The sequence below is a fragment of the Ictalurus punctatus genome, chromosome 24, assembly GCF_001660625.3.
Source record: "Ictalurus punctatus breed USDA103 chromosome 24, Coco_2.0, whole genome shotgun sequence".
Lineage (NCBI taxonomy): Eukaryota > Metazoa > Chordata > Actinopteri > Siluriformes > Ictaluridae > Ictalurus > Ictalurus punctatus.
Window position 1 is genome coordinate 12,189,996 of NC_030439.2, and position 27,847 is coordinate 12,217,842.

The following is a 27,847-nucleotide window of genomic DNA, read 5'->3' on the forward strand; positions in this document are numbered from 1 at the left end:
GGTGGATTATTTATTCCATCCTCTTTTTATTCCCTAAAGTGCCTTTGGATGGAAATTAAATGTAATTAGACTAAGCACACACTATCCAATCAAAGTACAAATTGCAAAAGAGGACAGTTGAAAGAACTATAAGTTTGTAGCAGATTTCCCATTTCTATTCAAATTATTCCATTAATGAGACCTGATGATACAATGCATTGTTAACCCTAACAGTGAAGCTACTGATATATATATATATATATATATATATATATATATATATATATATATATATATATATATATATATATATATATTCGATTTTAGCCTGCCCATCTAATATCATGACCAGCTATCACTGAAACAATCGTTCGTTCATACTCTGACTTGATATACAGCCAGATACCTCCAACCTGAAGCATGATGAAGGAATCTGATACACTCAAACAGCAAACAGCCAATTGATGAACTCAGTAATGAAGTAGATTACTGCTAGGGTACGTAATACAGAACACAAGTTCTTATTATTATACATTATTGACAGTGTCTTAAAATTAAACAGTTGAAAATGACTGGATTTAAAAATTGTTGATGGTCTCTTGACAATACAGCAATATTCCTCTCTGTTGATTAATAAACATAATAGTTTTTCTAACTCTTATTGGAAAAAGAAAGAAAACGAGAAAGATGTCGAGTTCCATTTTGGTGCAGCTGTTAACCTAATTGCCAGCCCTGACAAGGCAACCTTGTGAGACAACGTCTCCAGTGAAAGAAAAAAGAAAACAAACAAAAGGAGGAGAGTACAGGAATGCATTATTGTGTCAAGGCTGGCCAGGACAGGCACATAGTTTGGCATGGAGCAAGCATTTCCATTAAATAGCAGGTTTAGGGAACAAGATAATTGCTATAGCAGAAATGAGCTCCCTATCATCCAACTTCCATAAGCCATTTACTTACAACTGCACAGAGAGCCATTCACTAGTGAATAGATCTAGCCATGCATTAGAAATAACCACATTAGCCTCTAAAACCATTTGCAGACTTTGTACTGAGAGGGATTTAAGCTAATTTTACACATGAAGGTGATTCTTGTTTGGGTCAGTAAAGTGTTAGTCTAGCCTTTCCATGTGTTTAGGCCTGACTGTGCTGGCTGGACTCTCCTTCTCCTCCCCTCCAGCCATCTGGATCTGCAGTCTGCCTCATGCTTGTGTGTGTGTGTGTGTGTGTGTGTGTGTGTGTGTGTGTGTGTGTGTGGGTGTGTGTGTGTGCGTGCGTGTGTGTGTGTGTGTGTGTGATCATGGAATAATGACGGAGAAGCACAGGTTCCACGTGGTTCCAATCACATAGGCCTCTGCCTCTTTACTCGACGGGGTCTGTAAATATGGAGGTCAAACTGGGTCTTGCCATCCAGATGAAAATAAAGCCAGGGCACGGAAATCATTAAGATAGCATTAGAGCTGCTAGCTTATGTTTGTGCTGATACACAGTCCTCCAAGTCTCTTTTGAAGAAAATAATAGTGATCATAATCTCATTAATAGTGATTGAGCCACTCTTTTCAAGCCAGCCTGTTTTTACATAGTCCTGAAAAACAGCTGTCTCTCATCCCTCCCATGAGACATGCACTTTGGCTGGAATGCTTGTTTGGGTGGAAGCGTGTCTTTGGCTTTATATCTGCATACTTAACAATTGTTGCTCTGCAGAAATATGAGTTTAAATATTTGTTTGAATTTAGCTTTGGGGCTGATTGATCAGTGAACTAATAAAATGGGTTACGAGGAAGGGGATTGTTATAAAACTGCGTCTGAGACTGCAGCTACAAATATTACTAAGGTATCTAATAACAAATAATCTATGAACAAACCTGCAAAAGAAAGTCTGAGGAAAACACATTTGTCAGATTCCTAATCTCGAATCTAACATGCAACCCGAATTCCAAAAAAGGTGGGACGCTCTGTAAAATGTAAATAAAAACAGAATGCAATGATTTGCAAATCTCATAAACCCATATGTTATTCACAATAGAACACAGAAAACATATAAAATGTTTAAACTCAGGAAATGTACCATTTAAAGGAAAAAAATAAGGTAATTTTGAATTTTATGGCGACAACACGTCTCAAAAATCTTGGGACGGGGACAACAAAAGGCTGGAAAAGTAAGTGTTACTAAAAAGAAACAGCTGGAGGAACATTTTGCAACCAATTAGGTTAACTGGCAACAGGTCAGTAATATGACTGGATATAAAAAGAGCATCTTAGTATACCATCTATTGAGTATGATTACATATGTCATTTTCTCTGGTAGTCCTCCCATGATGGCAGATAAGCCTTCGCATTTAATGTTTGGGGTTGCCTTTAGTGATGTGCAGCTATTACAGTGGTGGACTAATGATACATTTATTAGCTAGCCCACTGGCCAAATAAAAGTTCCAAAATGTTTGCCCTATCTCATGTTTTGGTTTTCTGGAAACCTCGTTTACCAGGCTAAAAATGGTAGCTAGCATAATGTAATAATGTATGGTGAAGTAATTAGCTATTTAAGTGTCGTGCTAACAGGATCGTTATATTACGGCTGTACACTGTACTTTTATTTTGCTTGGTTTCCTTGGTAATCCACATTCCTGATTCTGAAAATATCAGCTGATCCACACAAACCAAATCCTACCTGACAAAAGAAAGCTCCACAGGAAGCTACCAGAGAAAGCTGACCTACTAACCCATGGAAGTGTCTTTCCTAGGTCAACCCAAGTCAAACACACACACACGCACACACAAACACACACACACAATGTGGAAAACACATTTACCAAATCTGACCACATATTAACAAATTGTGCTGCTGCAATTGGTTGATATTCACAATGCCCAAATTGGCTAAGGAATAATAACTTTCCCTTCAACTTTAAGATTCCTAAAAAATCTCCTGAGACCTTTAATTCCATACACAGTTAGTTGGCAAAGGCCCTCTCACTGTAACCCATGCACCTGGTTTGCCATCCTACAGAGCTATTGTCTAAGCCCAACAGGAATGCACCAAGAGGAACTTCTATATCAAAGCGTGAACTTTAAAGAAATGAAAGGGGTGGAAGAACAGAGTGCTCAAAATTTTTCCTCTAAATTGTGAGAGGCATTCAAGTCTACGATCAAACAAAATGACTGTAAAGTCTCTGTCCACAATCCAGTTGACAGGCTTCGGTTTCCTGAACAGCGTCTGCACAGTGTCTGCTTCAGTGCTCATTTTTCAGCATACAGCTTTCTTTACTTTCTTTCAAACCAGCATCCTGGGAGCAAGCAACACACAGTGAATTCTGCAAAATTGTGACCATATCTGGATTCTGCTCTTCTATTTTTCTGGGTTTTGTTCTGTCTCATCTGACTCTCTCTATTTACTCTCGCAGCCATCTAACCTACACACTCAGTCACTTTTCGCAGAAATGCAGCAGCCAAGCAGCGGCCTTCGCTCAAAACAAAATAAACCACCTGAAATGTACATGTCCAATAGGCATGCTTTGCTCTTCCTGTACTCTCCCCTGAGGACTATGCAGTGTGCAGTCCACTGGAGCCCTAAATAAGGTGCTCCCTTTTCCCTTCCTCTCCCTTACAGAGGTTGTATCAGGCCATCAGCACAAATGGAACACAGCACAATGTAGTACTTTAAGCAGTTAAACAAAGGGCCTTTTTTAGCCACCACCGTTTCTTTGCAGGTTGTTGACATTGATGAGTCACTTTATGGGAAAAGAACGAGTGTCAGGCACACATTTTTTTCTCCTCATGACATAATACCACAGGGGTGGATCACTAAATCTACCTCCTCACCTCACTCTTCCCACTACCCGTTTGCTTAACAACTCCTTTTAAAACAAATCTGGGAAACAGCAGCCCAAACAGTCCCAGCCTAAACAACACTGCAGTCTCTCTGTCTCTCTCTCTCTCTGCACAGCCTTCAAGCTCTCATTCACTACTGCTTGTTTTTACTCATAACAGTATAAAGCTGCCCACCCTACAGAGGCTCACAATCTTTGAGCCAGACATTCTCACTCAACACAATAGTGGCTTTTTTAGGGTCGTGTCTAAACTAAATGTTCATGTGCTGTGCTTATATTAACAGTTGTTTAGTACAAGTTGGGTCTTTTTTTCCTTCAATATTTCAGGCCAGATGTTTTCATATTTGACTTAGCAAATTTCTGTCTTATCTGCCTTGACTCTGTTTAATTTTCTGGTGATTACATCTTTGTTGCTGAAAATTATAGTCTGTGTGGTTTTGAGAACCAACTGGAAATATTAATGAGTAATAGATGTATTCCCCTTTTACCAGTCCACAGCTGAATGCCAAGAAATGCATGGCCCAAGGAAACCACAGCAATTTTATTAAATCCATGTTGATGCATGTAAAGGTCTCAGTTAAAACACTGGAAATGCTTTTAGAAAAAGGGTCCTTCAGTTGTTATTAGCTCTACTCAGATAGGGAAACACTCTATTCTAAAAACCTATAAAGATTTCCCCAAAGGCGCAAACCAAATCCAGCTTTAAGGTTCTAGTTGGAACTTTTTTTTTTAAGAGTGCAGATATCGTCATTCATTTAATAGTAGAACACAAATGCAGTTTCTATAGAGAACTGATTACAATTACAGTACAAGGTACAGAAAAATTCATTGTTTGGCCTTGAATTGGGCATTTTAGATAATGAATAATCATGGCAGGCATTATTGTGTATAGCCTAGCCATGACTAAATTCACTCAGGCTTTTACTGGGGTTTGGCATGCACACAGGAATGCTAGTGAACAGGCGGAAATGGGGTTCTGGTGGATGTAATTATCTGTGCCTAGTAAATGCCGTTAAACTCAGATTTTTTTTTATTTTGTATGTTTTTCAGTCCAGACAGTTTCAGTGAGTCCCAGACGCTTTAACAGGCCATTACCCATAATGTGCTTTAATTCTGGCATGTTTACGACTGGAGCAGTTGTGAAAATGATTCCTAGTCTGCCTCTTCGAGATGAAATTGCATTAAGGTTTTTTGAGACAATTAGGACAGGATGTTTCCCTCAGCCTCGCATGATATGTATTCTTAAAACGATTGCCATGTATTCCATCATGCCAGTTCCTGCATTAGCACACAAGATTTGTATCAGTTAGTGTCAATAGACCTATGATGCCAACGTTTAGTTTGATGGCATTGGGCTAATGCTCAGGGTCATGATACAAGGTTATAAGGTAAAATTCCAGCACTGCCAAACTGCTACTGTTGGGTCCTTGGCCCCTAACCTTCAAGTACTCGGTTCTATCCAATTTTTTTGTTCACTTTGAACAAAAACATCAGCCAAATGAGGTAAATAATATTGGTCAGTGGCAGCACTAAGATGATAGCAAAAAAGAGCAACATAACACTGGCTACACTATATCTCTGATGGAGGAATTATTGCATAAACCCCGTTTCAAAAAGACACACATCTCATGCCTAGCTCTAGCCTCCAGGCCTGGACTAGATTTATACCCCAGCCACATCATTCTGCACAACTTTGTAGCTGAAGCACATCTGGAGATGAAAACAGGACAGTGAAGCCTTTCTGTCTCTTTAACCTCAATTTCAGAAGCACCTAAATTTGCCTCGCAATCTGTTCTGGATATGTTCTTTGATTGTTAGTAATTTGGCTATGACAGGTTTTATTGCTCATGTGAGCTTTTTTTTAACACTGTTGGATAGAGTTATCATCTCATTCTTTATCCTTTTTTTCAGTGTGTCAGAGAAGCATGTATTGCATTATGCAGCTAAAGGTGTGCAAGTTTGCCACATGTGCTAGGGAAATGATGATATAATTATTATATGAGTAATGTTATTAGTAATTTACACATTTATAACTTTGCTTGATTTTCATTAGTGGTTGTACAGTACTTCTTTTTGGTGGTAAAGAAAACAGATTTAGGCTACTTGACATAAATTTCACATTTTCCGTATGCATAGAACACTGGCTCTGAATGCACATATTTCACTGTAGTCATCTAGGACTAGTAAAGTTGGGACCAGAAAAACACTGAAGGGTTTGAAGGCATTACATAAACAAATCGAATGAGAATGCTAGGAGAGCCAAGAGTAGATTGGAGGCTTTAATGAGACTCCAGTGAGTCCGGGACCTTTCCCATACCCCGCAAAGTCTAGACAGAGCACATTCAAAACAACAAAATGATTCCAGTTTATCACCACACAGAATACTGTCATGAGCATCTGCTTGTAACTTAACACCTTAGTTACACCCCAGTAGTGTACTGAAGGTTTCATTCTTTTAATTTTTTTCAGAGAGCAAACAACACAGACATTTTTCTAGTTGAATACCTATGAAATGTGTTATAAATTCATTCTTGAAAAGCAAGGGGGGAAAAAACGCATTTTATCGAAATGGAAACTTCATGAACTCCAAACCATCAAATTCCTAAACATTCAAATTTTATACTCCCTCCCTGTAGTTCTCTCCTGCCTGTCATAATCACAATATTCAGTAAATTACCTTAAAATGGCCAAGATCTGTGCAGACACCATAACGCTTTGTACTCTCACAGGAGGACTTTTGTCTGTCTGGTTCTCTCTCTCTCTCTCTCTCTCTCTCTCTCTCTCTCTCTCTCTCTCTCTCTCTCTCTCTCTCTCTCTCTCTCTCACACACACACACACACACACACTCACACACACACACACACACACACACAACTTGACTAACTTTAATCAGGTGGCCAGAACTTACATTTCAAACTAATATCAAATTATCTTTTTTAACAGTTAACATTTTAAATTAACAAAATATTTAAACATATAAATACAACAGTTTACAGTTGAAATTTTTAGCTGAAAGAATTATCTATAAAGCAGTGATATTATGATTATTATGATTATTATTATTATCACCCTTGTTTATCTTAAATTTCCATCCAATTGTAGTACTTGAGCTCCATTTGATTTTCCCATAAATCAAAAGTAGAAATGCTGCCCCCTACCTTTCCTTTGAATATATCTGTCCCTATAGCCCCCTGCTCCAAAGTAGCTGAAATTCCTCACAGTATTGTTATCCCTGGAACCCTCACAATTTGGTGACTGGCAAAACACTCTCCATAGAGCAAATCTCTCTGCCAAGTCAAAGCCATACTCAATTCCGTGAGAGAGAAGTGTTTTTGACTGATTGTTGAGACTTTCTAAAAGCTGGACAGCAGTCCAAGTTGGAACAGTAAGGCGTATGTGGGACACTGGCCCCATGGGAGCATAGTTGTTCCAGTTACAAGGTCCAGCTGGAGACTTTTGTCCTGGTGACAAACCTACTGGTTTGTTTCAGGTTCACCTATTCACGAGTGAAATGGGGGAAAACAACTCTCAAGCTCAGCAGAGAAGAGGCTTGACTGCTTGAGACAGAGACAATAATGATGCGTTCTACGGGATTCTGAATGTCCTCTTAATACCCCACCCCTGTAAAGCGATAGCAAGTTTTTCCCAAAATGGTATGTGGTCATATGGGTTGTATTGGATAAATGTTGTCCCAACAATTGTTACTGCATGTTTAAACTAAACCTTGACAAATTAGTCTCTTTACATTTTTCCTGGCAAATAACAAAAGACTTTTCACCATATAATGGATTGATGTGAAATGCTGATGTTGCTTTTTTCATTAGCCAATGTGTGCTTTCAATGGAAACCACTGAAAGTTTGCTTAACATATTACAACATAGCCAAAATACCCAAGACATACTCTCATCCACTTTCTCAACCACACATGTGTATACACAAAGACACACATGCACTCAGGCACGCACACACCGCGCACACAGATTTCAAAAAATAAACTTCACAGTTTGGTGCCATAATTTTCGGTACATTAATTTCTGTCAGATGGGGGGAAGCAGCTGGGCTTCTGTATTTCTAAGATCTTCACTGGAGGTGTAATGAGACCCTTTAGAAGCCTCTCTCTAAATATAACAGAGACGTCTCTAGCAGCCTGCAGGAATTCCATTATAGGGATGTTTTGGAGAAGAAAACGTGCACTCAAGCCTTTATACTGTTACCACAGGCATGGATAAGTTAGCATTATGCATTATGTTGAATTCCTTTCACATCACATCAGAAGACAGTGATGAGTAGATATTTAGGTCTTTTAAAGCCAATGTGTTGATGTCCTGGCTGATCAAGGTTGTAGGCTGAATCCTCTGCTTAAGCTGAACAACTTTCTCACTGAGCCTGCAGTCTGCATTCTCAATACTGAGACATTTAATTCCATTCAAGGGGATTTGACAAAGATTTCCTGGATCTTATTAAATTATAATCCCCCTCACTCACCTCCATTCCCATTGAGGAGCTTGGACAAATTTTGCTGACAGCCAGGTTGTGAAAATATTCCAGAGGATTACCTTGTGTCTTGGCCCATTCAACAGTCGAAGAGAAAGGACTGTGTTTGTCCTGGCACATGTCTGAAATGGATCAGGGTGGAGACTCCATGGTCAATAGACCCATGCTAAGCACTTCTGTCTTCAGGTCCATGGACAATACGCCCAGATTATGACAATATAAACCCTTAGACTAACAATTTCTTTAGGTGTCAAAAATGGATAAAACATCACGTGATATACACGAACCAAACATTCCTCCAGGAAAATACTGAAGGTCACAACCAGTATTTAATTGATCCATCTTCGGAAAGATCAATGAGGTTTGGATTAAGTAAGATTTCCTATGTGGACGCCAATGAAATGGTAACAAAAATGTTTACATTGTCCATTGGAAATGCACAGATCTGGTCTCTAATTTGATAGTTTTATAGGTTTTGTAGAACCACTGTAAAGATAAATAATAAATAAATAAACTTCTAAAAAAAAAAAAAAAAAGTATCTGTTTGAAATAGCATTTCTTTTTTTGTGGATACATTCTGTAGGGGAATAAAGTGAAATTTTCCCAAATAATAATAACTTGTTCAGACAAAATTGTCTAAAAACTACTAATTGTCATAGATAATAAATATGTTAAACAGATGTAGCAAAAACTGAGCCAATACTAAAATGATTTTCTGCAGTTGATTAATATAATTATATCATCCAACCCTAAAAGGCCTACTGTATTCAGATAAGAAACGTAACGCAAGAAGTGCATTAAAGATGTATTGGAACTCTGTTAAAGTGCTTCCTATTTCTTTTCGACAATGAATAATACAATCATTTTAGTCAGTTAACCATACAGTTAACTGAAAATTAACTGACAAGATTAATCAATCTAAATTTGCTGGCTGGTCAAGGCTACGGTCGGGTTTGCTCTTATGCAAACCACAAGACAAAAAACATGCACGAAATGTACTATCTTCACAACAGACTAATCTTTGTTCACAAAATTCAAGATGTCATGTTTAATTCTGAGAGTAATGAAGAATTGACACCAGTTCCACCCAATAGAGGAAAACACAAACAGACTGTAACAACAGATATTTTTACATTCTGCAAACCATTACTTAGCTGTGTTATTTACAGTCATGGCAGGTTGAAAATACAGTGTTAATTTATAAAAAAAAAAAAAATAACACCACTATGGATCCCATAGTAATTTTAGCTCTGCAGATTCCTGGGGTCTGAAAGCTACATCATGCGTAGGTATGTACGTGTTTTCCTACTTATTAAAATGTCCATGGAGCTTGCCTATTCATATAAGTCTCACTTCACTGACAAGTACCACCCACATGGACAAGTAAGGCTAGCCATTTGTCATCCACATTGAATGCATGGCACAAATTTGTGCAGACAAAACACACCCAGCTGATTATGTTCTTTGAACAGCACATCTGTGTACCAAAGCTGAACACTTCCTACTTTCACTCCTGCATCCATCCATCAATCCTTTCATACAGCTAGCTCTTCATTTGCCTTTGTCCTTCCTTTAACACCGGAGGAAAATGTGCATGATGAGCAGCCAGCACGTGTCAGCATTTAAAGGCAGAGACACGAGCAGAAACGGGGCCTCTGCTTCATCGGGCCTTGGCAGCCCACAATAAGAGCATTCACACAGGCAATATGCTGTGGTAAGGTTGGCATGGGGGGGGTTCTGTATTGGGGTGCTTGGAGGAAAGTGAACAGAAAGAAAAGAGAGGGTTAGAGGTAATCTAGCCAGTTCTACTTCAAAAAATCATAGAGTAAAAGAAAAGGAAAAGAAAATGATAGAGACATAAGGGGAAAAACAGAGCTTGTTAATGGGGGAGGCAGAAAAGGACAGAAGGATCATATTGTGTCTGTGTCTGAGGAAAGACAGACAGACAACACACACCATAGAGTGCTTGACCAAGGTACAGCCAGCGCTGAGGTCATGTAAGAAAACCCAGCTGAGTCTGTTATAGTTATACATTAAACCTACAAAAAAAAACAGTAATCTTGTGTGTTACAGCAGCTGCTTAATATCTTGCCTTTAATTAGATTATTCACATTTTCAACCTTGATTCTTTATTTCAAGCATTTGCTATAGGTTAGACATTGGACCACTGAATTACAATGAAATGGGATGTTTTTTGTTTCAGATTTAACAGTAGGACTGAATTTTGAATGGGTATGTAGATGTGGTGAGGTGAAGGGAAGAATCTATTTGCTGGCTATGCCACAGGATATGGAGGGCTAGTGTGTTTGTAGGGTGGGGTGGCATGGGGTGTGTGGGGGGCATGTTTTGGTCCACGATACACTATATGGCCAAAAGTTTGTGAACACCTGACTATCACACCCATATGTGCTTGTTGAACATCCCATTCCAGATTTAGTCCCATTTTCGCTGTTTTAATAAGTCTTCTGGGAAGGGTTTCCACTAGATTTTGGAGTGCAGCTGTGGGGATTTGTGTTCATTCAGCCACAAGAGCATTAGTGAGGTCAGATACTGATGTTGGATGAGGAGGCCTGGGGTACAGTCAACATTCCAGGTCATCCCAAAAGTGTTCAGTGGGGTTGAGGTCAGGGTTCTGTGCAGATAATTCGAGTTCTTGTACTCCAACCTCGGCAAGCCATGTCTTCTTGGAGCTTGCTTTGTGCACAAGAACATTGTCATGCTGGAAGAATTTTGGGCCCCTTAGTTCCAGTGAAGAGAAATCTTAATGCTACCGCATACAAAGACATTTAAGATAATTGTGTGCTTCCATCTTTATGGCAACAGATAGGGACCACATATGGGGGTGATGGTCAGGTGTTCATATACTTTTGCCCATAGTGTCCACACAAGGATAGGAATATCCGACAGTATTGACTTTGTGGGGACATTTGGCTGGTTCCCATATGAAAAACAGGATTTTACAAAAACTGCTGCTTTTATTTAAATGAATGAATTAATAAATACATTTTTCAAAACAAAAGAGCCAAAGTTTCAGGTTGGGGTTAAGTTAAGGTGTAGGTATATGATTAACTAGCTGCATTTATATAATATTGCACTGGTAGATCTGTTATTGTGTTATTGACCTCCAGAATATCAAGGAACACATCAACATTTCCACTCTTGACTCTTATAATATTAGCTTAATTATATAACAATCCTTGTCTAATAACTACAGGATAAAAAGGTTAAATCATTAGAAATTCTTCTGTCTTTATTCCCTCTACTTCCCTCTGGATTCTTAAGAAACCCAGACATCAGTTTCTGATTGTGAATGCTCTTTTACAAAAATTTTTTCCTCTTTTCCTTCAAAATAGGAAAGAATGGTTGTGCTTTTTTGTGAGCTAAGCTGTCTTGTCTTAAGGTAACACCTGGATTGTATTTTCATCTGCGTTAATGATGTTTCTCCACAAATACCGAAACAAAGTTCGTCTCGCTAGGAGATTACCAACTTCCCTTCCACAGTCATTTATCTGTCTCTGAAAATGTTTACTGGCTCGACTAAAATGCTTTTATTGTCTTTTCTTATGACTTAAGGTGAAATGTGGAATAGTTTGGTTGAAAAGTCATGTCTGGAGAAAGATCACTGTGTATCTCAACTGTGGCTTACATGTGTGTATGTGTGTGTGTGGGTGTGAGAGGGAATGTTCTAATCGCCTTATGGGGACCAAATGTCTCCAGAATTATGTGACAAATTTGATGTTGTGAAGGTGTTTGATCATTAAACTGTATTCTAGTTCAAGGTTTTATTTCATTATTTGTAAGAAATAAAAGGAGGACTTACTGAAAGTGTGTGTGTGTGTGTGTGTGTATGTTTGTGAGAGAGAGAGAGAGAGAGAGAGAGAGAGAGAGAGAGAGAGAGAGAAAGAAGCAGAGAGAGTGTCCAGATGTTTACAGCCTTTCCATGCTAAAGTCATAGCTGAAAAGCTTGAAACAAGTCAGTTAATAATTTACTTATTTACATTTTACTGACATCCCTTTCACTGTATATGCACATTTATCCATTCGTTCATCTCCTGTAAGCACTCTATCCTAATCAGTATTGTATTGGATCCAGATGTTTATCCCGGGAACACTGGGCATAAGGTGGGAATACACACATTCACACCCAGGGACAATTCAGAACCTGAAGAATATCCACACAGACATGGGGAGAACCTGCAAAACTCCACACAGACAGTAACCCAAGCTCAGGATTGGACCAGGACACTGGAGTTGTGAGGCAGCAATGCTATCCACGGCACCACTGTGCCAACCGTATGTACATATGTAACCATGGTGAAACATACCAGACAATATACTGGCTTTGTGCACACAACAGCAAATAGTGAGACTAGATAACTCTGAAAATTATAAACAACTAGGACAATACAACAAATAATTCTAATATGGTGTCCGTTGAACTCAGTTTGACACAAATAATCAGAGCTAAGTGGAATCGCGTTTCAACGACACTCAGTATGTTTACATGGACAGCAACTGAGTAGCAGAATTATTGTTAACATATTTCCAAATTTGCTCTATTTGTGGCTTAAGTGGTGCATACTAAAATTGCTGTGAAGGTAACCTTAACTAAAGCCCACGCTGATGAAATACATGCAGTTATCAACAGCGTACACTTCTGTAGAGTAAGCAGTGTGTTTGTGAATACATGCTCCAGTAAACTGTATTCCGACATCTACACCAGGCCCAAGCATCATTCCTGAAGCCAGGAACAAAATACAAGCAAGATGAATTATGTCTGCTCTGTGATATGGTTCAACAAGCATTTATAGAGAGGGAGGAGAAAGAGATTCACATCTGAATTATCAGGGAAACATTTTCCATATCCTGTGCACCACTTACCAAACCTCCCTTGCTCTCGATGTGTGGAAGTCCTGTTAGGATGAGGTGAAACTGCAAAGGAGGGTGATTAAATTAACATGCCTGTCACTTCACTTGAAGAGAGCCTTAGCTGAGGATCATTGCTTAATCCCCTATGGGAGCATGGAGGTATGGATGGAAAACTGAAGGCCAAACCTGTGCTAGGAGAGTAAATAGCTTACGTCATGCCTCAGCAAGCTCTTGCAGCATTAAATAGATAATTTTTTTATAATGATTCTGTTAAATGTCAGCCGAGCAGGGAGAAGGCTGCAAAGTATAGATCCCCTTTTGTGGTCTGCTTCACAAGCCACTGTCTCCGAGAAACGCTCTCTGCAAACCAATTTAGCCAGGCCTCCATTTCAACTGCAACACATGGGCTGGGTTAGGGCCACCACTAATGCGGCATTCCATCAAAAAACTGAGTGCGTACTATGCTGAAAACGAGCATCGTAACCATAATTGCTTGCTTATGTTTGCTCAAAGCTGAACGGTGCTCTCCGGGTGAGTTACAAGTGGCAGTTCACAAACAGTAGGTTTAAAAAATAAGCAAGTGAATGTTGATGGTGGACAAGAGAAGGCTGCTAAGCAAAGTGCCACTCAGTCCCTCTTGGGGCTTACCTTCTGCTGAAAAGAGGATTCTTAGTATAAAAAAACCTAATGTCCATTTTCCTGCTTTCCCTCGAACTCAATAAGCATCAGATACGTACCCTCAAAATACACCATTCAAAAATACACACAGACTTCACCTCTCACACTCTCTGTTTATTACAAATGTTTTTTACTGTATGAGTTTGGAGGACAAAGGCATTGCTTATGTGTTTTTTTTATAGAAGATTGTGATCCACTGTCATGGATATCTTCAGTGCCTTTGGTGCTTACTGTGTCTCCACCTGAGAAAGGCAATGGTCCACAAGGCTCTTTGTGGGTTTTAGTGCAGTACACACTCCATAAACATTGGTAAGGACCACTTGATGCTGAAAAAGGTGTTGAAAAGAAGGTCTACCTTTTTCTCTGAGAGTATTTACTTATGGCTCTTGGGGTTTTGCTGTTTTGGTTGTCACCTGAGCTGCCATGTTGGGTTTAGAGATTACACTATTAGTCTTGGCCCCAGTGCTTTGCAGTCAATATTAGAGAAAACGGTAAAACTATCGAGTTGAAGTTTCTTTCTCTGTCTCCCAGAGAACTGTATGCTTTCAAGAAAGGGCTTATGTTAAGACGTTTCACTTTATTATTGCTTTATTGATTTACATTATTGTGTGGTGTTAGGAGAATAGGTAAAGATTGAACTGTTTTAAAGTATAGCTAATTCAGTGTAAGAAAGCCATGGGTCCAAAGTGTATTAAGGACTGGGAGCAAGCATCCTTATTCCAGCCTTTTCTAAAATAAATATGCTGTTCTGTTTTGAATTTTGGTGGCTGTTACCATAAATTCTTGTATGAGACCTTTTTCTGAGAAATCTGTTCTAAATAAATTCACTGACATCTGCCAGATTGGTCCATTTTAGGCTGGGTTGGATACCCTACTTTTAATTGTAATGAATGCCTCTCAGAGGTTCTTTGCTTTTATCTTCCTAATAGTCCAGTTGTTTGGCAATCATCCATCAATGTGTGCATATGTGTGTTTTAGATCTCAGTTTCAGTATATATTGTAAACAGAGAGTGTGTGAATACATGCGGACACACGGGTGAACACTTGGCCAGACAGATTGCGTGAGACTATTTAACTGTGTCTGCAGCCCTTTTCAAGAAAAATATTTGATAAACAGATTGTGCTGGCCTGGGGAACAAAAGTAATGTCTGATTTTGATCGCTGAGAGTGTTAGGACGCCTGCTCGATGTTGGGTACACTGTTAAACACATCTAAATTACTCTTCCCACAAAACCACAGCCACTAGGATTAGTACCACCCCCCAGGCAACCTCAGCCAAGCATTCAACCACCAAACACTGATTTGCCACCACCACTCTTTCTCTTTCTGTGTCTCTTGTTCCCTCGGTCTCTGGCCTCTGTTCTTTCCCTCCCAGTCTGTCTCATGATTGTGTTTTTCCTGGAGTGGGAAACAGCTACATTTGAGCGCTAAGAGGAAGCGTATGTTTTTTCGCAAGCACTAACACAGATGCTTTCACAGACATGACTATTGCTCATGGTTTCTGTGCTTTACGTCTTTACATGGCAGTAAAAACCGATGGCAAGCCACAGAACTATGTGCTCGCCATGGCAGAAAAAATTTGCACACCGCCAAGAGGCCTCGCCATGAGATTTCAGCCTAACCATTTCCTCTGGGAGACAAACAGACCCTTCATCCCTCTTCCAGGAATAATAATAATAATAAATGAAAATGATAAAAGAGGAGAAAGCCAGTGAACTGCAGTAATTTTGGCAAAGCAAACAGGCACAGAATGCCCTGTTTGGAGCCGTGTTGAGTGGGAAAACATGGCATGGCTGAGTCTTCTTCCGTTTGTGTTGATACCATGCAGTTAGACCTTTAGCTTGACCAGGGAGGAGGAACTTCAAGCTAGAAAGGTCTAGCTGTAGACAAATTTGCTCTTAGTCATGTTTCTCTGATTTGAGATAGGTATGCATTAAATTCAGGACTTGTTTTATATTCAGTCATTTCTTTTACATGTACACATTGCAATGTGCACTTTCCCTTCCCAAAAGGTTTGGTGTATTTTCAAAATCTTGTTTATATTAGTTAGATGTGCCTAGGCACTGCATATGAATGTGTGATGTTTTACATTAAGACAGGTATCGCTGATCACGAAGACATTACAGTGAGGGTAGTTTATAGAATATGATTTTGCTGGTAGAATTACCAGCAAAATCAATTAAATCCTATTAATTTTACATAATTAACACTCAATATTACTCAATATTATCAAAATGTTTAACTAACCTGTAGGTTTTTTTTGTTGTTGTTGTTGGGTTTTTTTTTTTTTTGCATTTTTGCATTTTGAATGAAGGACTGTGGTTATAAATCACAGTGCCAAACTGCACAAGGAAAGAGGATGTGAAGTATATTAGTAAAGTGTCCACAATTCAACTACAATCACACAGAAGTTCATTTGCAAGCTGAAACCCATAAACTGTTGAAGCATAGACTGGATGTCCATGATTCCTTCAGACAAGATTATTTCAGTGCTCCTCTGACCAATGCCTTTGTTCTGTCCAGCAAGACCTCCTTCATGGGGAACTTCTGCAGCACTGCTGTGGAGAGCTGGGAGACATTTTGATTTCCGGAGTGCTTGTCACATTCAATAGATTTACAGCTCTGTCTTACCAGAAGGGAAACCGTCTGGAAACCATCGGGACAAGTGAAAAAGATGAGTCCAAGGATAATAGTAATGCTTGACTGAAACTATACATATGTGGCGAGTGGATCAGGGCATCAGTACCAGAGAAATGTACTGCAGACATAGCCTCAAATCCTGGATATCCCCAGTTTACGGGCCCAGTGATTTATATTCCCATCATGGCCTGTCTGCTCCCACCCAGTGGCCTGTCCTGTACATCTGATGAAATGTAGCCATGGTATGATGTGTAATATGAGGATCAAATTATTTAAAAATGTACTTCCTGGAACAAATTAAACAGGTACAGCTGTAACCAGGAATGGCAAACTAAACAAATAGACAGTCAAGACCACTGAGAACAACCACTGCAAATCAAACATTCTTTTTCATGTTAGCTTGAACTTGAACTACTCAGTTACCCACCCACAAACATCCATGCAGTATAAAGCCTACGTGCTATACGATATGGAATGTTTCTGGTCAGTGCTTAGTCACAAGGTAGCTATCACCTTTCAAGTGCCTGTAGCATAAATGGTTTATGTTTGGCAATGTTACAGAATATCTCTCCAGCTACTAGCTCTACATCTGGTGGGCTTACGACTGAACCAAACATATCAATTAAGCCAAGATAAATATGGCATCTGCAAGGTTTTTGGAGTGGAAATTTTAACATTTACATATGAAAAGCCTCAGGAAGTAATAAAACCTCATTCATAACTAGAAGTATGGCAAGTTGTGAGAATCGAACACCTAATTGTATTATGCATAGCTCAACAAAGCTGGAGTGCTTTAGGTGTTTTAGCTTCCAAAAGCCCTTTGGCACATCTGTCTTTCAGTAATGATAATTGGATTTTACCAACAGACTTGTTAAACTGTGTATGCAAATGTTACCTTTAAAGGAATTGATAAGGAGTGAATGTCCCTTATTCATTCTGTCTTTCTCTCCACAGTTTGGAGATTCTGAGCAAAGAAGACAGTCAACCATGACACTGGTATCCATATGTGTGCTGCTGCTGATGTTGGGGGGTGATGCTCTGTGTGGTGGCTATGCCCCTATGCCCCAGATGAAGTACATGCAACCTATGATGAAGGGTCCAGTTGGCCCCCCCTTCAGAGAGGGGAAGGGTCAGTATCTTGGTAAGTGTTGCTAAGTAACTGACCAAATCACATTAATTGCATACCTCTCAGAAATGTTCAAACAATTCCATTGTGTGAGATTTTTCAACAACGACTAACAATGCTACCAAAAACTGTCAAAGTTTTATAATAATTGTACTGACATACACATTTAAATGTATTTACGTAAAATACATACGATTAACATGTTTTAGCATTCATGTCATCACTATAGCACTGAAGCTCTCCAATTAGTCCATGGGAAAGTGTGAAAACAAAACTTTTTTGTCTTATAGTGAATGCTGAAATGTTTGGTGGGAGAAAAAAGAGGTTGCAATGAAGCCATGCCTGCCATGGCCTTCTTTTTCTATTTGTGCTCCTCATCTTTCAAAGTCAAAGTCAGCTTTATTGTCATTTTTAGAACATTTCATGGCAATGGATAAAAACAGTTCCTTCAGGAACCACTGTGCCATATGTAGTAGACATAAACATTGACAAGGACTAAAAGACAACAGTAAATACAGACAATAATACCGTAAGAAACACAAGTCAATATATATAGGGAGCATGGTGGATTAGTGGTTAGCACATTTGCCTCATACCTCCAGGGTTAAGGGCTTGAATCCCACCTCCGCCCTCCACATGTTGAGTCTGCATGTTCTTTTTATTGGCTTTAGTGCTTCTTATTGGCTAAACTAAGTAACACACTGGGTGGTCTCAGTCATTTAAATTAAAATTTTCAATTGTTATCACTGCAGCAACACATCTAATAAAATCAAGTCAATAAGATAGATTGATTATGCTGATAAAATTAGCTTTAAACCTAAGATTTATTTTTTTGTTTGACAAAAAAATCTGTTTTACAGTTTCAAAGTGTCTCTTCTGTACCTATAAGAGTGCCACATAGGCAATTCCTTGAATGATTGTATCGTACTTTGACACACAACCTAATCTCTGTGCCTTTAGTCTGAGAAATATATTTTCTCCAGTCGGTGAGTGGTCAGGAAGAAAAGCCAAAAGTATGTCAGACTAAGGGAGTAGCAAAGATGAACAATGAGAGGACAGGAACAGGTTGTTGTTTAGTGTCTCCTCTCACCTCTGTGATTTATGAGGAGCATTGTGAAAGTATCAGAGAAGGATAAAGAAGAAAAGAAAAGGCTAGAGAGGGATTGAGAGCATTCAGGTTAACTCCCTGTGGAGCAGTATATCACAGGTGCATATACTTCAGTCCTTGGGAGAGTAACAAAAGGGAAAGGAGGAGAAGGAAATAGTGTCAGAAAGCATAGTGAAAGGCTGAGGAGGCCAGGATATGATGAGAAAGCCAGGGCAGGCACTACGATGAAAACACTTCTTTCTCGTCTACTAAAGCTAGGCAGTATCTATTTCACAAGTAGTGAGAGAGTGGGAGAATGGAGTAATGTTTACAGTCCTGAGCTCTTGACAGACATGATGGTTTTATATGAATGTCTTGACTATTCAGCAAAATAGCTTCCCTCCCTGATAGCTCATCAATGCACTTTCCTTCTCCTTAAGTCTTACTTACAGAAATAATAAGAATATTAGACAGCAGCATTGTGTGTCATGATATTGCTTTCCCATGGCAAATAAATAAATGAAGAATCAGATACCTCACGCACTCCGGATGCTGACAAAGTGAATTATGAACCTATGAACCTTAATACATTTATCAAAGTTACTGTCATTTTGGTTCATACAACTTCTTTATATAGTCCCTTCTGAAAATATTGGAACAGCAAGGCCAATTCTATAATATTTTTTCCACTATACATTGAAGACATTTGGGTTTGAGATCAAAATATGAATATGAGACAATAGATCAGAATTTCTGCTTTCATTTCCTTATATTTACATCTAGATGTGTTAAACAACTTAGAATGTAGCACCATTTGTTTGAACCAATCCATTTTTTCAAATGATTCTTGCTGCCCAGGTGTGCCCTGTTACATGGAGAATTAAAGAATTAATAGCTCTTGAATGTCTACTTTTGGTTTGAGGCATAGGTTTTGCCTGAAGACTGCATTTGTTGTTAAAAAGGATAAACCAACATGTTGACCAGAGAGCTGCCTATGGGAGAAAAGCAAGCCATTTTGAAGCTGAGAAAAGAAGTCAAATCTATCAGAGCCATTGCACAAGCATAGCCAGTGCAACAATTTCAAATGTCCTGAAAAAGAAAGAAACCACTGGGGTACTAACAACCAGACATAGAGCAAGATAGCCAAGGAAAACAACAACAGTTGATGACAGAAACATTGTGAGATTTGTGATTAAAAACCCCAAAACAACAGTAAGTGACATCACCAATAACCTTTACAGGGCAGGGGTGAAGGTATCACAATCCACCATTCAAAGGAGACTTCATGTGCAGAAATATAGACGCCATAGCACAAGATGCAAATCCCTCATAAGCAGTAAGAAGCCAGATTGGAATTCGCAAAGCAATTCAGAGATGAGCCACAAAACTTCTGGAACCAAGATTAACATCTACGAAAGTGATGGAAAGGCCAAAATGTAGAGAAAGAAAGCACCCGCTCATGATCCAAAACATAGAAGCTCATCAGTCAGGCATGGTGGAGGTAGTGTCATGGCATAGGCTTGCATGGCTGCTTCTGGAACAGGCTCACTAATCTTTATTGATGATGGGGGGATGGGGGGGGGCCTTGATAAAGCCTTGATTGACCTAGAAAAGCTACAAAAGACTTGCCCATCTCAGCATGGTAGCTCTTACCTGTGTTATTGGTGTGTGTGTGTGTGTGTGTGTGTGTGTGTGTGTGTGTGTGTGTGTGTGTGTGTGTGTGTGTGTGTGTGTGAACTCTATTCTGTAATGCACTGTTAGATTGATGCTTGAAAACTTTAATTAGGAATGAACTAATGAGTTCTAAACAGTTCTAATGGGTTCTACCCAGAACCATCTGTGATAGGGAAGCATTATCATCTAGCACTCTAACCTTAGGTATCGTAGGTGTTACCTGCAAAGGTACAAACCTAAGTACACTTAAGGGTGCGAAATGGAACAGTTACAAATACAAAACACTGATGCTTTTTTTTCTTGTATTGTCTTTGATTGTCAGCTATGAAACATAGCATGCTACCTGGAAATAAAACATTACAGCAATCAGGGGTCAAAAAGTACAATAAAAAGTAGGAATAATAATAAGACCACTGCAGTACATCACCGTTACAAATGTATTTCATAATTCTTTAAAGCTATATCTGTCTTATATTTGAAACAAATACATGTCTGTAGGTGGCAAAAGCTTGATATTTTACCATTTCAGTAATGCAGAAAGAGTTCAGAGTCCTGAACTTGTCCAGAAGGTTGGAGCGCTGACTGTAGTAGGCTAATGTATCTACTACCATCTAGTGGATGATACAAATAACACACAAAGATCAAAGGGAATATCCTTTGCCTTTTCTTTTTATATTCTTGTGTGTTTATGTTGCATAATCAATAAATTTCTGATTTAAATATTACAAGATGGGTTTAAACAGTGCCTCAAGACCTTTATTGTTGTGTATTTTCAAAGGCACCATAGAGGATCTGTGATCCAGAGCAATGCCATGCACTGGATAACAATAATTTGCAAAACTCCATAGAAAATCTGTGATCAACAGCAATGCTACGCAATGGATAAAATAATTTATTTGTCTTAGTCTTTACTTACATTTTCCATCTCTCAGATGAATTCTGACTCAGCACAGCTGCTTAGCTCCAAAGATTTTTGCCCTCTTTTCCTTAAAAAGCAACCCATGAGGCATAAAACTTGCTAGCTACCTGTGTTTATTAGGTATTCTGAATTCTGTATGTCTGATACAAGAGATTATGCCACAAAGGACACAAGACTAGAGTGATTTCATTATTTATGTAAAAAAAAAAAAAAAAAAAAAAAACAGTATAATTCAGCAAGAAGCAAAAATATAGTACAACTTTGAGCAGAGCTTTGAAAGTAAGTCCCAAAACAAAACCAGACTAGGCTAGCACCATAGTGAAGGCTGGTAAAAGCAATTAATAAGCAACTGTCATTGTGTTAACAGCTGTAGTTAAACATCTATTACAACACTTCTTAAAAATAATAGTCTAGTCAGTAAAATCATATTTGGTAATCAACATAATTATCTATAAATGTTTGTTATTAAAAATGGGGGGGGGGGGTTGTATCTCTAAAATCTATAAAAGAAAAAACTAGGATGTAAACCTACAAAAGAAAAGTTGTTTTGTTTTTAGGTAAAGCTCGTCATCGACCTACTTTTGTAACTCATACACTCATAGAAAACTACCAACAATAAAAGTATCCTTAGTTGGGGTGGGGGGGGGGGGGGGCATTGTGGCATTACCGTAGGCAAGGCACCAGTAATGCATTTTCAGTTGGCATGGAGATTTCTGTAGTTTAGTCAGTGAAAAGGTGTTTAAAATAGTATATACTGCTTTTTAGAAGCACAGCCAGCAATCCCCCCCCCCCCCCCCCCATCCCCCCCCCCCCCCCCACAAACTATCAGGTACACATAGCTGATAAGAGCAAACTAGCCGGTTATATTAGCTAATTAAGTAAAAGACATCATAGAAAACGCAAATCAAATCAAATAATCACATACACATCAGGCAACAAGAGTACAGAGAACAGAGAACAGAGATTGGCTGCGAAATAATACATACACTGAGAGCAGCCAGATATGCCAGTTTTGCTGTTTATTTAGCCAGCTAGCTCACCATAAGCCATTAAAGTCACAAGTGGAATGCATGTAAACTTTAGAACTTAGTTTTGAATTGATTTGTTCAATATTACTAAATTCATTTTACAAAAGAATCAATGCAATTGTTCAGTTTACCAAATTTCAAAAATATAAAAGGTTTGCAATCCCAACATGCAACGCCAAAATGGAAAATATCGATATCTATTGAGAAAGAATAAAACTCACAGTGTTTTATTCTTCTTTCTTTTAGGTTACTAATTCTGAAGGAAATTAAATGGGTCTGCACGTCTATGAGTCTATCATTTTTAGCAAAAATGTTTATTAATTTTAATTTTCTTTTGCAGAGTATCCACCTGCAATGGACGTGAAAGGGGAGCCTGGCCCACAAGGGAAGCCAGGACCCAGGGGACCACCCGGGCCCCCAGGATTACCTGGGAAACCTGGAATAGGGAAACCAGGTCTCAATGGTCAGCCAGGACCCCAGGGCCCATCAGGGTTGCCAGGAATTGGAAAACCAGGACTACCTGGTCTGCCAGGAAAAGTTGGGCCCAAAGGACCACCAGGAAACGATGGTGACAAGGGATTTCAAGGTGAGCCTGGGGCACGTGGATTACCAGGGCAACCAGGATCACCTGGTCCTGCAGGTCTCTCATTAAATGGCAAACCTGGGCTCCCTGGAGTTCGGGGCCCACCAGGATCTAGGGGTGAACCAGGACCAAAAGGTGGTCGTGGTTTGCCTGGTGACAAAGGAGTCAAGGGGGAAAATGGCAATGGCAATCCAGGTCCACCAGGCCTCAGGGGACCTACTGGCCTTCAGGGACCTCCTGGACCTCCTGGTAATCCAGGTGTGGGAAAGACTGGACTGAATGGGCCACCTGGGCCTTCTGGAGCAAAAGGAGACCAGGGGCTTCCAGGGGACCAAGGTCTTCCAGGGAAACCTGGGCCTTCAGGACCACAAGGGCCACCTGGATCAACTGGAGTGGGAAAACCTGGGTTGGATGGTGTACCTGGTAGACCAGGTCAGATTGGACCAAAAGGTGAACCCGGTCAAAGGGGTCCTAATGGATTTCCTGGGGCTCCTGGTTATGGTAAACCTGGTCTTACAGGACAGAAAGGAGATAGAGGCCCTTCTGGATTACCAGGAGCTCAAGGTGATAAAGGGGAACCTGGAACAGGAGGTCTACCAGGGGAAACAGGGCCAGCTGGGCAGCCAGGACCTTCAGGTTTACCAGGTCCAATGGGTCTTCCAGGAAAACATGGCTTGTCTGGCCTGAAGGGAGACAGTGGTCCCCAAGGGCCTCCTGGCTTGCCTGGACTCAGAGGTGATCAGGGCCCCAATGGGCAGGCAGGTAAGCCTGGCTTCCCCGGGGATAAAGGGCTTCCTGGGCCAAGTGGATCCATTGGAAAACCAGGTCCTAAAGGTGATGCTGGTCACATTGGTTTGCCTGGTAATCCTGGACTGAGTGGGCCTCAAGGCCCTAAAGGAGAAAATGGCCTTCCAGGGCCTGCAGGGTCACGTGGTATAGCTGGAATTCCTGGGTTACCAGGGCCCACGGGCCATATGGGGCCACAGGGCATTCCAGGATTGAAAGGAGAACTAGGCCCACCGGGACCCCCAGGAAATGGAAAGAACGGGGATCAGGGAATGCCAGGTCCACAGGGACCACCAGGAAAACCAGGACCTTCTGGAATAAATGGTCCCAGAGGTCTCCCAGGTCCACCCGGCCCACCCGGCCCACCTGGCCCTTCTAATGGAGATACCAAAGTAGCTGTGTCAGGGCTTGATGTTGATGGAGAAACAATACCAAGTCAAAATGGAAAACCACAATTTAGAGTTGAGCTTTCTGCTACTGCAGCTCCTGCTTTCACTGCTATTCTCACAACACCTTTTCCACCATCTGGTATGCCTATCAAATTTGACAGGACTCTCTACAACGGGCAGAATGCTTATAACCCCACCACTGGTATCTTCACCAGCCCAATGCCTGGAGTTTACTACTTTTCTTACCATGTTCATGTAAAGGGAACCAGCCTGTGGGTGGCACTATATAGAAACAATGTGCCTGCCACATACACATATGATGAATACAAGAAGGGTTATATGGACCAGGCATCAGGTAGTGCAGTGCTGGAGCTAAAAGAAAATGACCAGGTATGGATGCAGATGCCATCTGATCAAGCAAATGGGCTCTACTCCACTGAGTACATACATTCATCCTTCTCAGGCTTCCTATTGTGCCCTACATAACAGGCCATCTAATACACCATTTATTATCTAGTGGTCTGCAGTCACACAAGTAACACCTGTAACAACAAAAACAGGAAAGACTGAACAACATAAAAACCAAGATAAAAGTAGGACATGGAAACTTTGCTGTATCTGTTTTAGCGCTTTAAAAGGTCTGATTTGATTATGGTTTTACTTTAAGTGTGTTTGATATCTTCTGCGTATAGTATGTTATTATAACTGTTGTATTAATGTTGTTGGGGTCATTGTTTTATTCATGTACTTGATGTTATTGTTTATTGGAATCAAACAATGTGTAAGTAATAGTTTTACCCATGTGACTGCACACTCAAATGACTAATTGAACTCCATCTCTTTGACTCTGGGGAGTGTGTTCCCTTGACTGCAGTCACATTTAGTTTGAACTTGTTGTTTCTCTTTTATTCCCTTTAAATAACAGGCTTCTAACTCAGTGCCATATTTCACAAATTATTTGTAAAAATAAAAAAGATTAATAAAACAATTATTTCTGTGCTAGCCTGGTAATTTTAAGTGACTAAATTAAAAATATTTTGCTTAGATTAATCTGCCTACAGTCACAAAGGATACAGTTCATTGCTACTCTTTGTGATTTGATGGTATGTATGTAGAGTTTATTGTTCGTATCCTTGAAGTGGAAGGCTTTACTTGACAATTCAAAATGTTTACTTTGAATGCAAACTGAGCTTTTGATGTGTAACAATACTAATGACATCATAAGTATTATTTCTCCCTATAATGCTAGCATATATTTTATGATAACGTTTCAGCAAATAAACAAGAGTTCATTGTTTGCTCATTAACATATGTTTGCTTGTATAACATATGTAAATCTGTATTTGCTCTAATTTGATATTCTGATATTAAAGAGAGTCCATGGTAAAGACATAACATGATATTGGCAATTATGCAACTTATCAATTATGTACTTTCTAAACACTAATCATCTTCAATATTAAATAGCTAAGTGCTCATTATATCTATAATCTATAGGTGAAACATTTTCAAATTATTTCTAACTTCCCAATTATGATAACAATTCACACAAAACTTACTACATTTAAGTCAGTTCATACATTTTGAAGACAGATGAACAGATTTAATGAATGCACTGGGTTTATGTATAAAAATATATTAAAATACTACGTCATTCTTATGTACTAGTATACATGGAACTAGACATGGTGGTTTACTGAGTGTTATTAAGTGGGTTATCTTTTTGCAATAGACAAAGATGCTGTTTAGCCACCTAGCATATCATTTCTATTCTTTGGATCAGAGTATTACATTTTATTTCTATGTCATGCCATGCCATTTTTCACATTTACCACATTAAAAATAATATGTGAATAAACTGTTGCCATACTATTGCATTGACTGGTTCAGTGTGAATTATGCAGACAGGAACATTACCCAGACTACTGTGAAAAGAAAAATGACATTACAATAGGCTTTACAATAGAGTTAGGGCCATATCAGTCTCTAAGTTTTACAAGTGTCAGTATGCTCGAGCCTATATTTGCTCTGTTCTCATAGAATTGGGACTATTATTAGATACTAAGGTCAGCAATATAACATAACATTAAGATATATAAAATAAACATAGAAAAATAACATAGAAAAATTTTAAATCTGAAAGTTTTAATAATTAGAAGATTGTTTTATCCAGCAATCAGATTGCATGGCTTTTAAACAAATTGTTGATGCAGATGATAAAAGAATCAGACAATTATTATTATTATTATTATTATTATTATTATTATTATTATTATTATTATTATTATTATATACATACAATCCACAAAGGATAATGAAGTACTTAAGATTTGCACAGTGCTTCAACTGTGGTACAAAGACAGCTATTGATGTAAATCAAAAATACATTCATTATTTCAATTAAAATTAACTTTCAAAATTAAAATTAATTTTCAGTTTTACTGTGCTGGGGTTTACATCGACTTATGATGAAAGAGAAACCGCTAAAGTGGAGGACAACAACTGTGTCTCATGGTTTTAAAATCACAGGAACATCCAACCAAATAAACAAGCAACATTTTCAGGAAGGCAGAATTGAAACTTCACAAATTGCCTTTGCTGGTTAAAAGCATTACATGTACAAAACAAGTTTATGTATGCGACACCTCCTGGTTTTCCACATAAATAGATACAGCAGAGCTCATGATAAAGCAGAGCCATACTATATCAAAGAAAAGCTTGTCTATCATACTTCAGTCCTAGGACGTCAAGAATGAATCAGAGCAGAGCAATAATAAGTACATTTATATAAAATACATCATAGATAAAAATCAATAAATAAAGCAATAAATAAAAAGAAGCAAAAATATTATTCAAATCATCATGATTTCTTAGAGCTACTACATATTCTGCTAAATATACCAGTGTGGTCTATCAGCATTTTATCAGAGGCTTATGTCTGTCTTTCAGATACTTACTCCCATGAGTATGATGCTTTTCGTGTGGCAAATGAATAATTACATTTAACGTGACTTTTTTTTTTCAAGTATTTTCATATAATTTCCATTTTTAAACATGTATTTAAAGTTTTGGTTTTCAATATTGTCATACCTGCTTCTTAACGTCTGTTTAAATTACAGCTTTTGCTTCATTTCTTGAGTGACACTGAGTCCTTTTATTGTCCTTTCAGAACTGTATTTTTTTTTTTAAATAATGAAAATCCTTGCTTTGTTTTGTATGGGATATTTGTTATTATGGACATGATAAATACAAATAGTTGGTCCCATTTGCACATGAACTTAATTAAGGTATATTTAAGCATATGTGATAAATCGACAAGAATGCCTTCCGAAGCACCCACATAAATAAAACATGCAAATAATTATTTGCATGTATGTGTTTAATTATTATTATTATTATTATTATTATTATTATTATTAACCTATTTAACAACATTAATTTGTTACATTTTAGTTAGCATATTGTTGCTTAAGAAATATTTTTTAAGAAACATTATTTCTTTTACTTTTTTTTAATGTACTAGGTATCAGACTATAGATTTTGTGTTGTATACATGGCTATTGCATGTATGCTGTGCAATAGGCATTAGCTATTGAATGCACTCCTTTGATTAAAGATTTTGTCAGTTTATACATCTGCAATACTTGATAGTATTGATGCAACATCAATAAAGATTCTCTTGTACAAATGTTGATGGTATGTTTTGTATTTTTTGAGGGAACTCATGTTCCCAACAACCAATCCCTGATCACTATTCTTGTTCCACCGACA

At 38.8% G+C, this 27,847-nt stretch overlaps 1 protein-coding gene across 1 annotated transcript in view; it reads left to right on the plus strand.

Annotated features, from left to right (window-relative positions):
- The window catches only part of col8a2 (collagen, type VIII, alpha 2), a 47,577-nt gene extending 19,809 nt beyond the window's left edge, over nt 1-27,768 (plus strand). The window contains exons 2-3 of the mRNA XM_017454864.3: nt 17,439-17,625; nt 22,659-27,768. Coding sequence (XP_017310353.1) covers nt 17,472-17,625; nt 22,659-24,562 — 2,058 coding nt within the window. The 5' untranslated portion in view covers nt 17,439-17,471 and the 3' untranslated portion in view covers nt 24,563-27,768. The remainder of the gene's footprint in view (nt 1-17,438; nt 17,626-22,658) is intronic.
- The last annotated feature ends 79 nt before the right edge of the window (nt 27,769-27,847 follow it).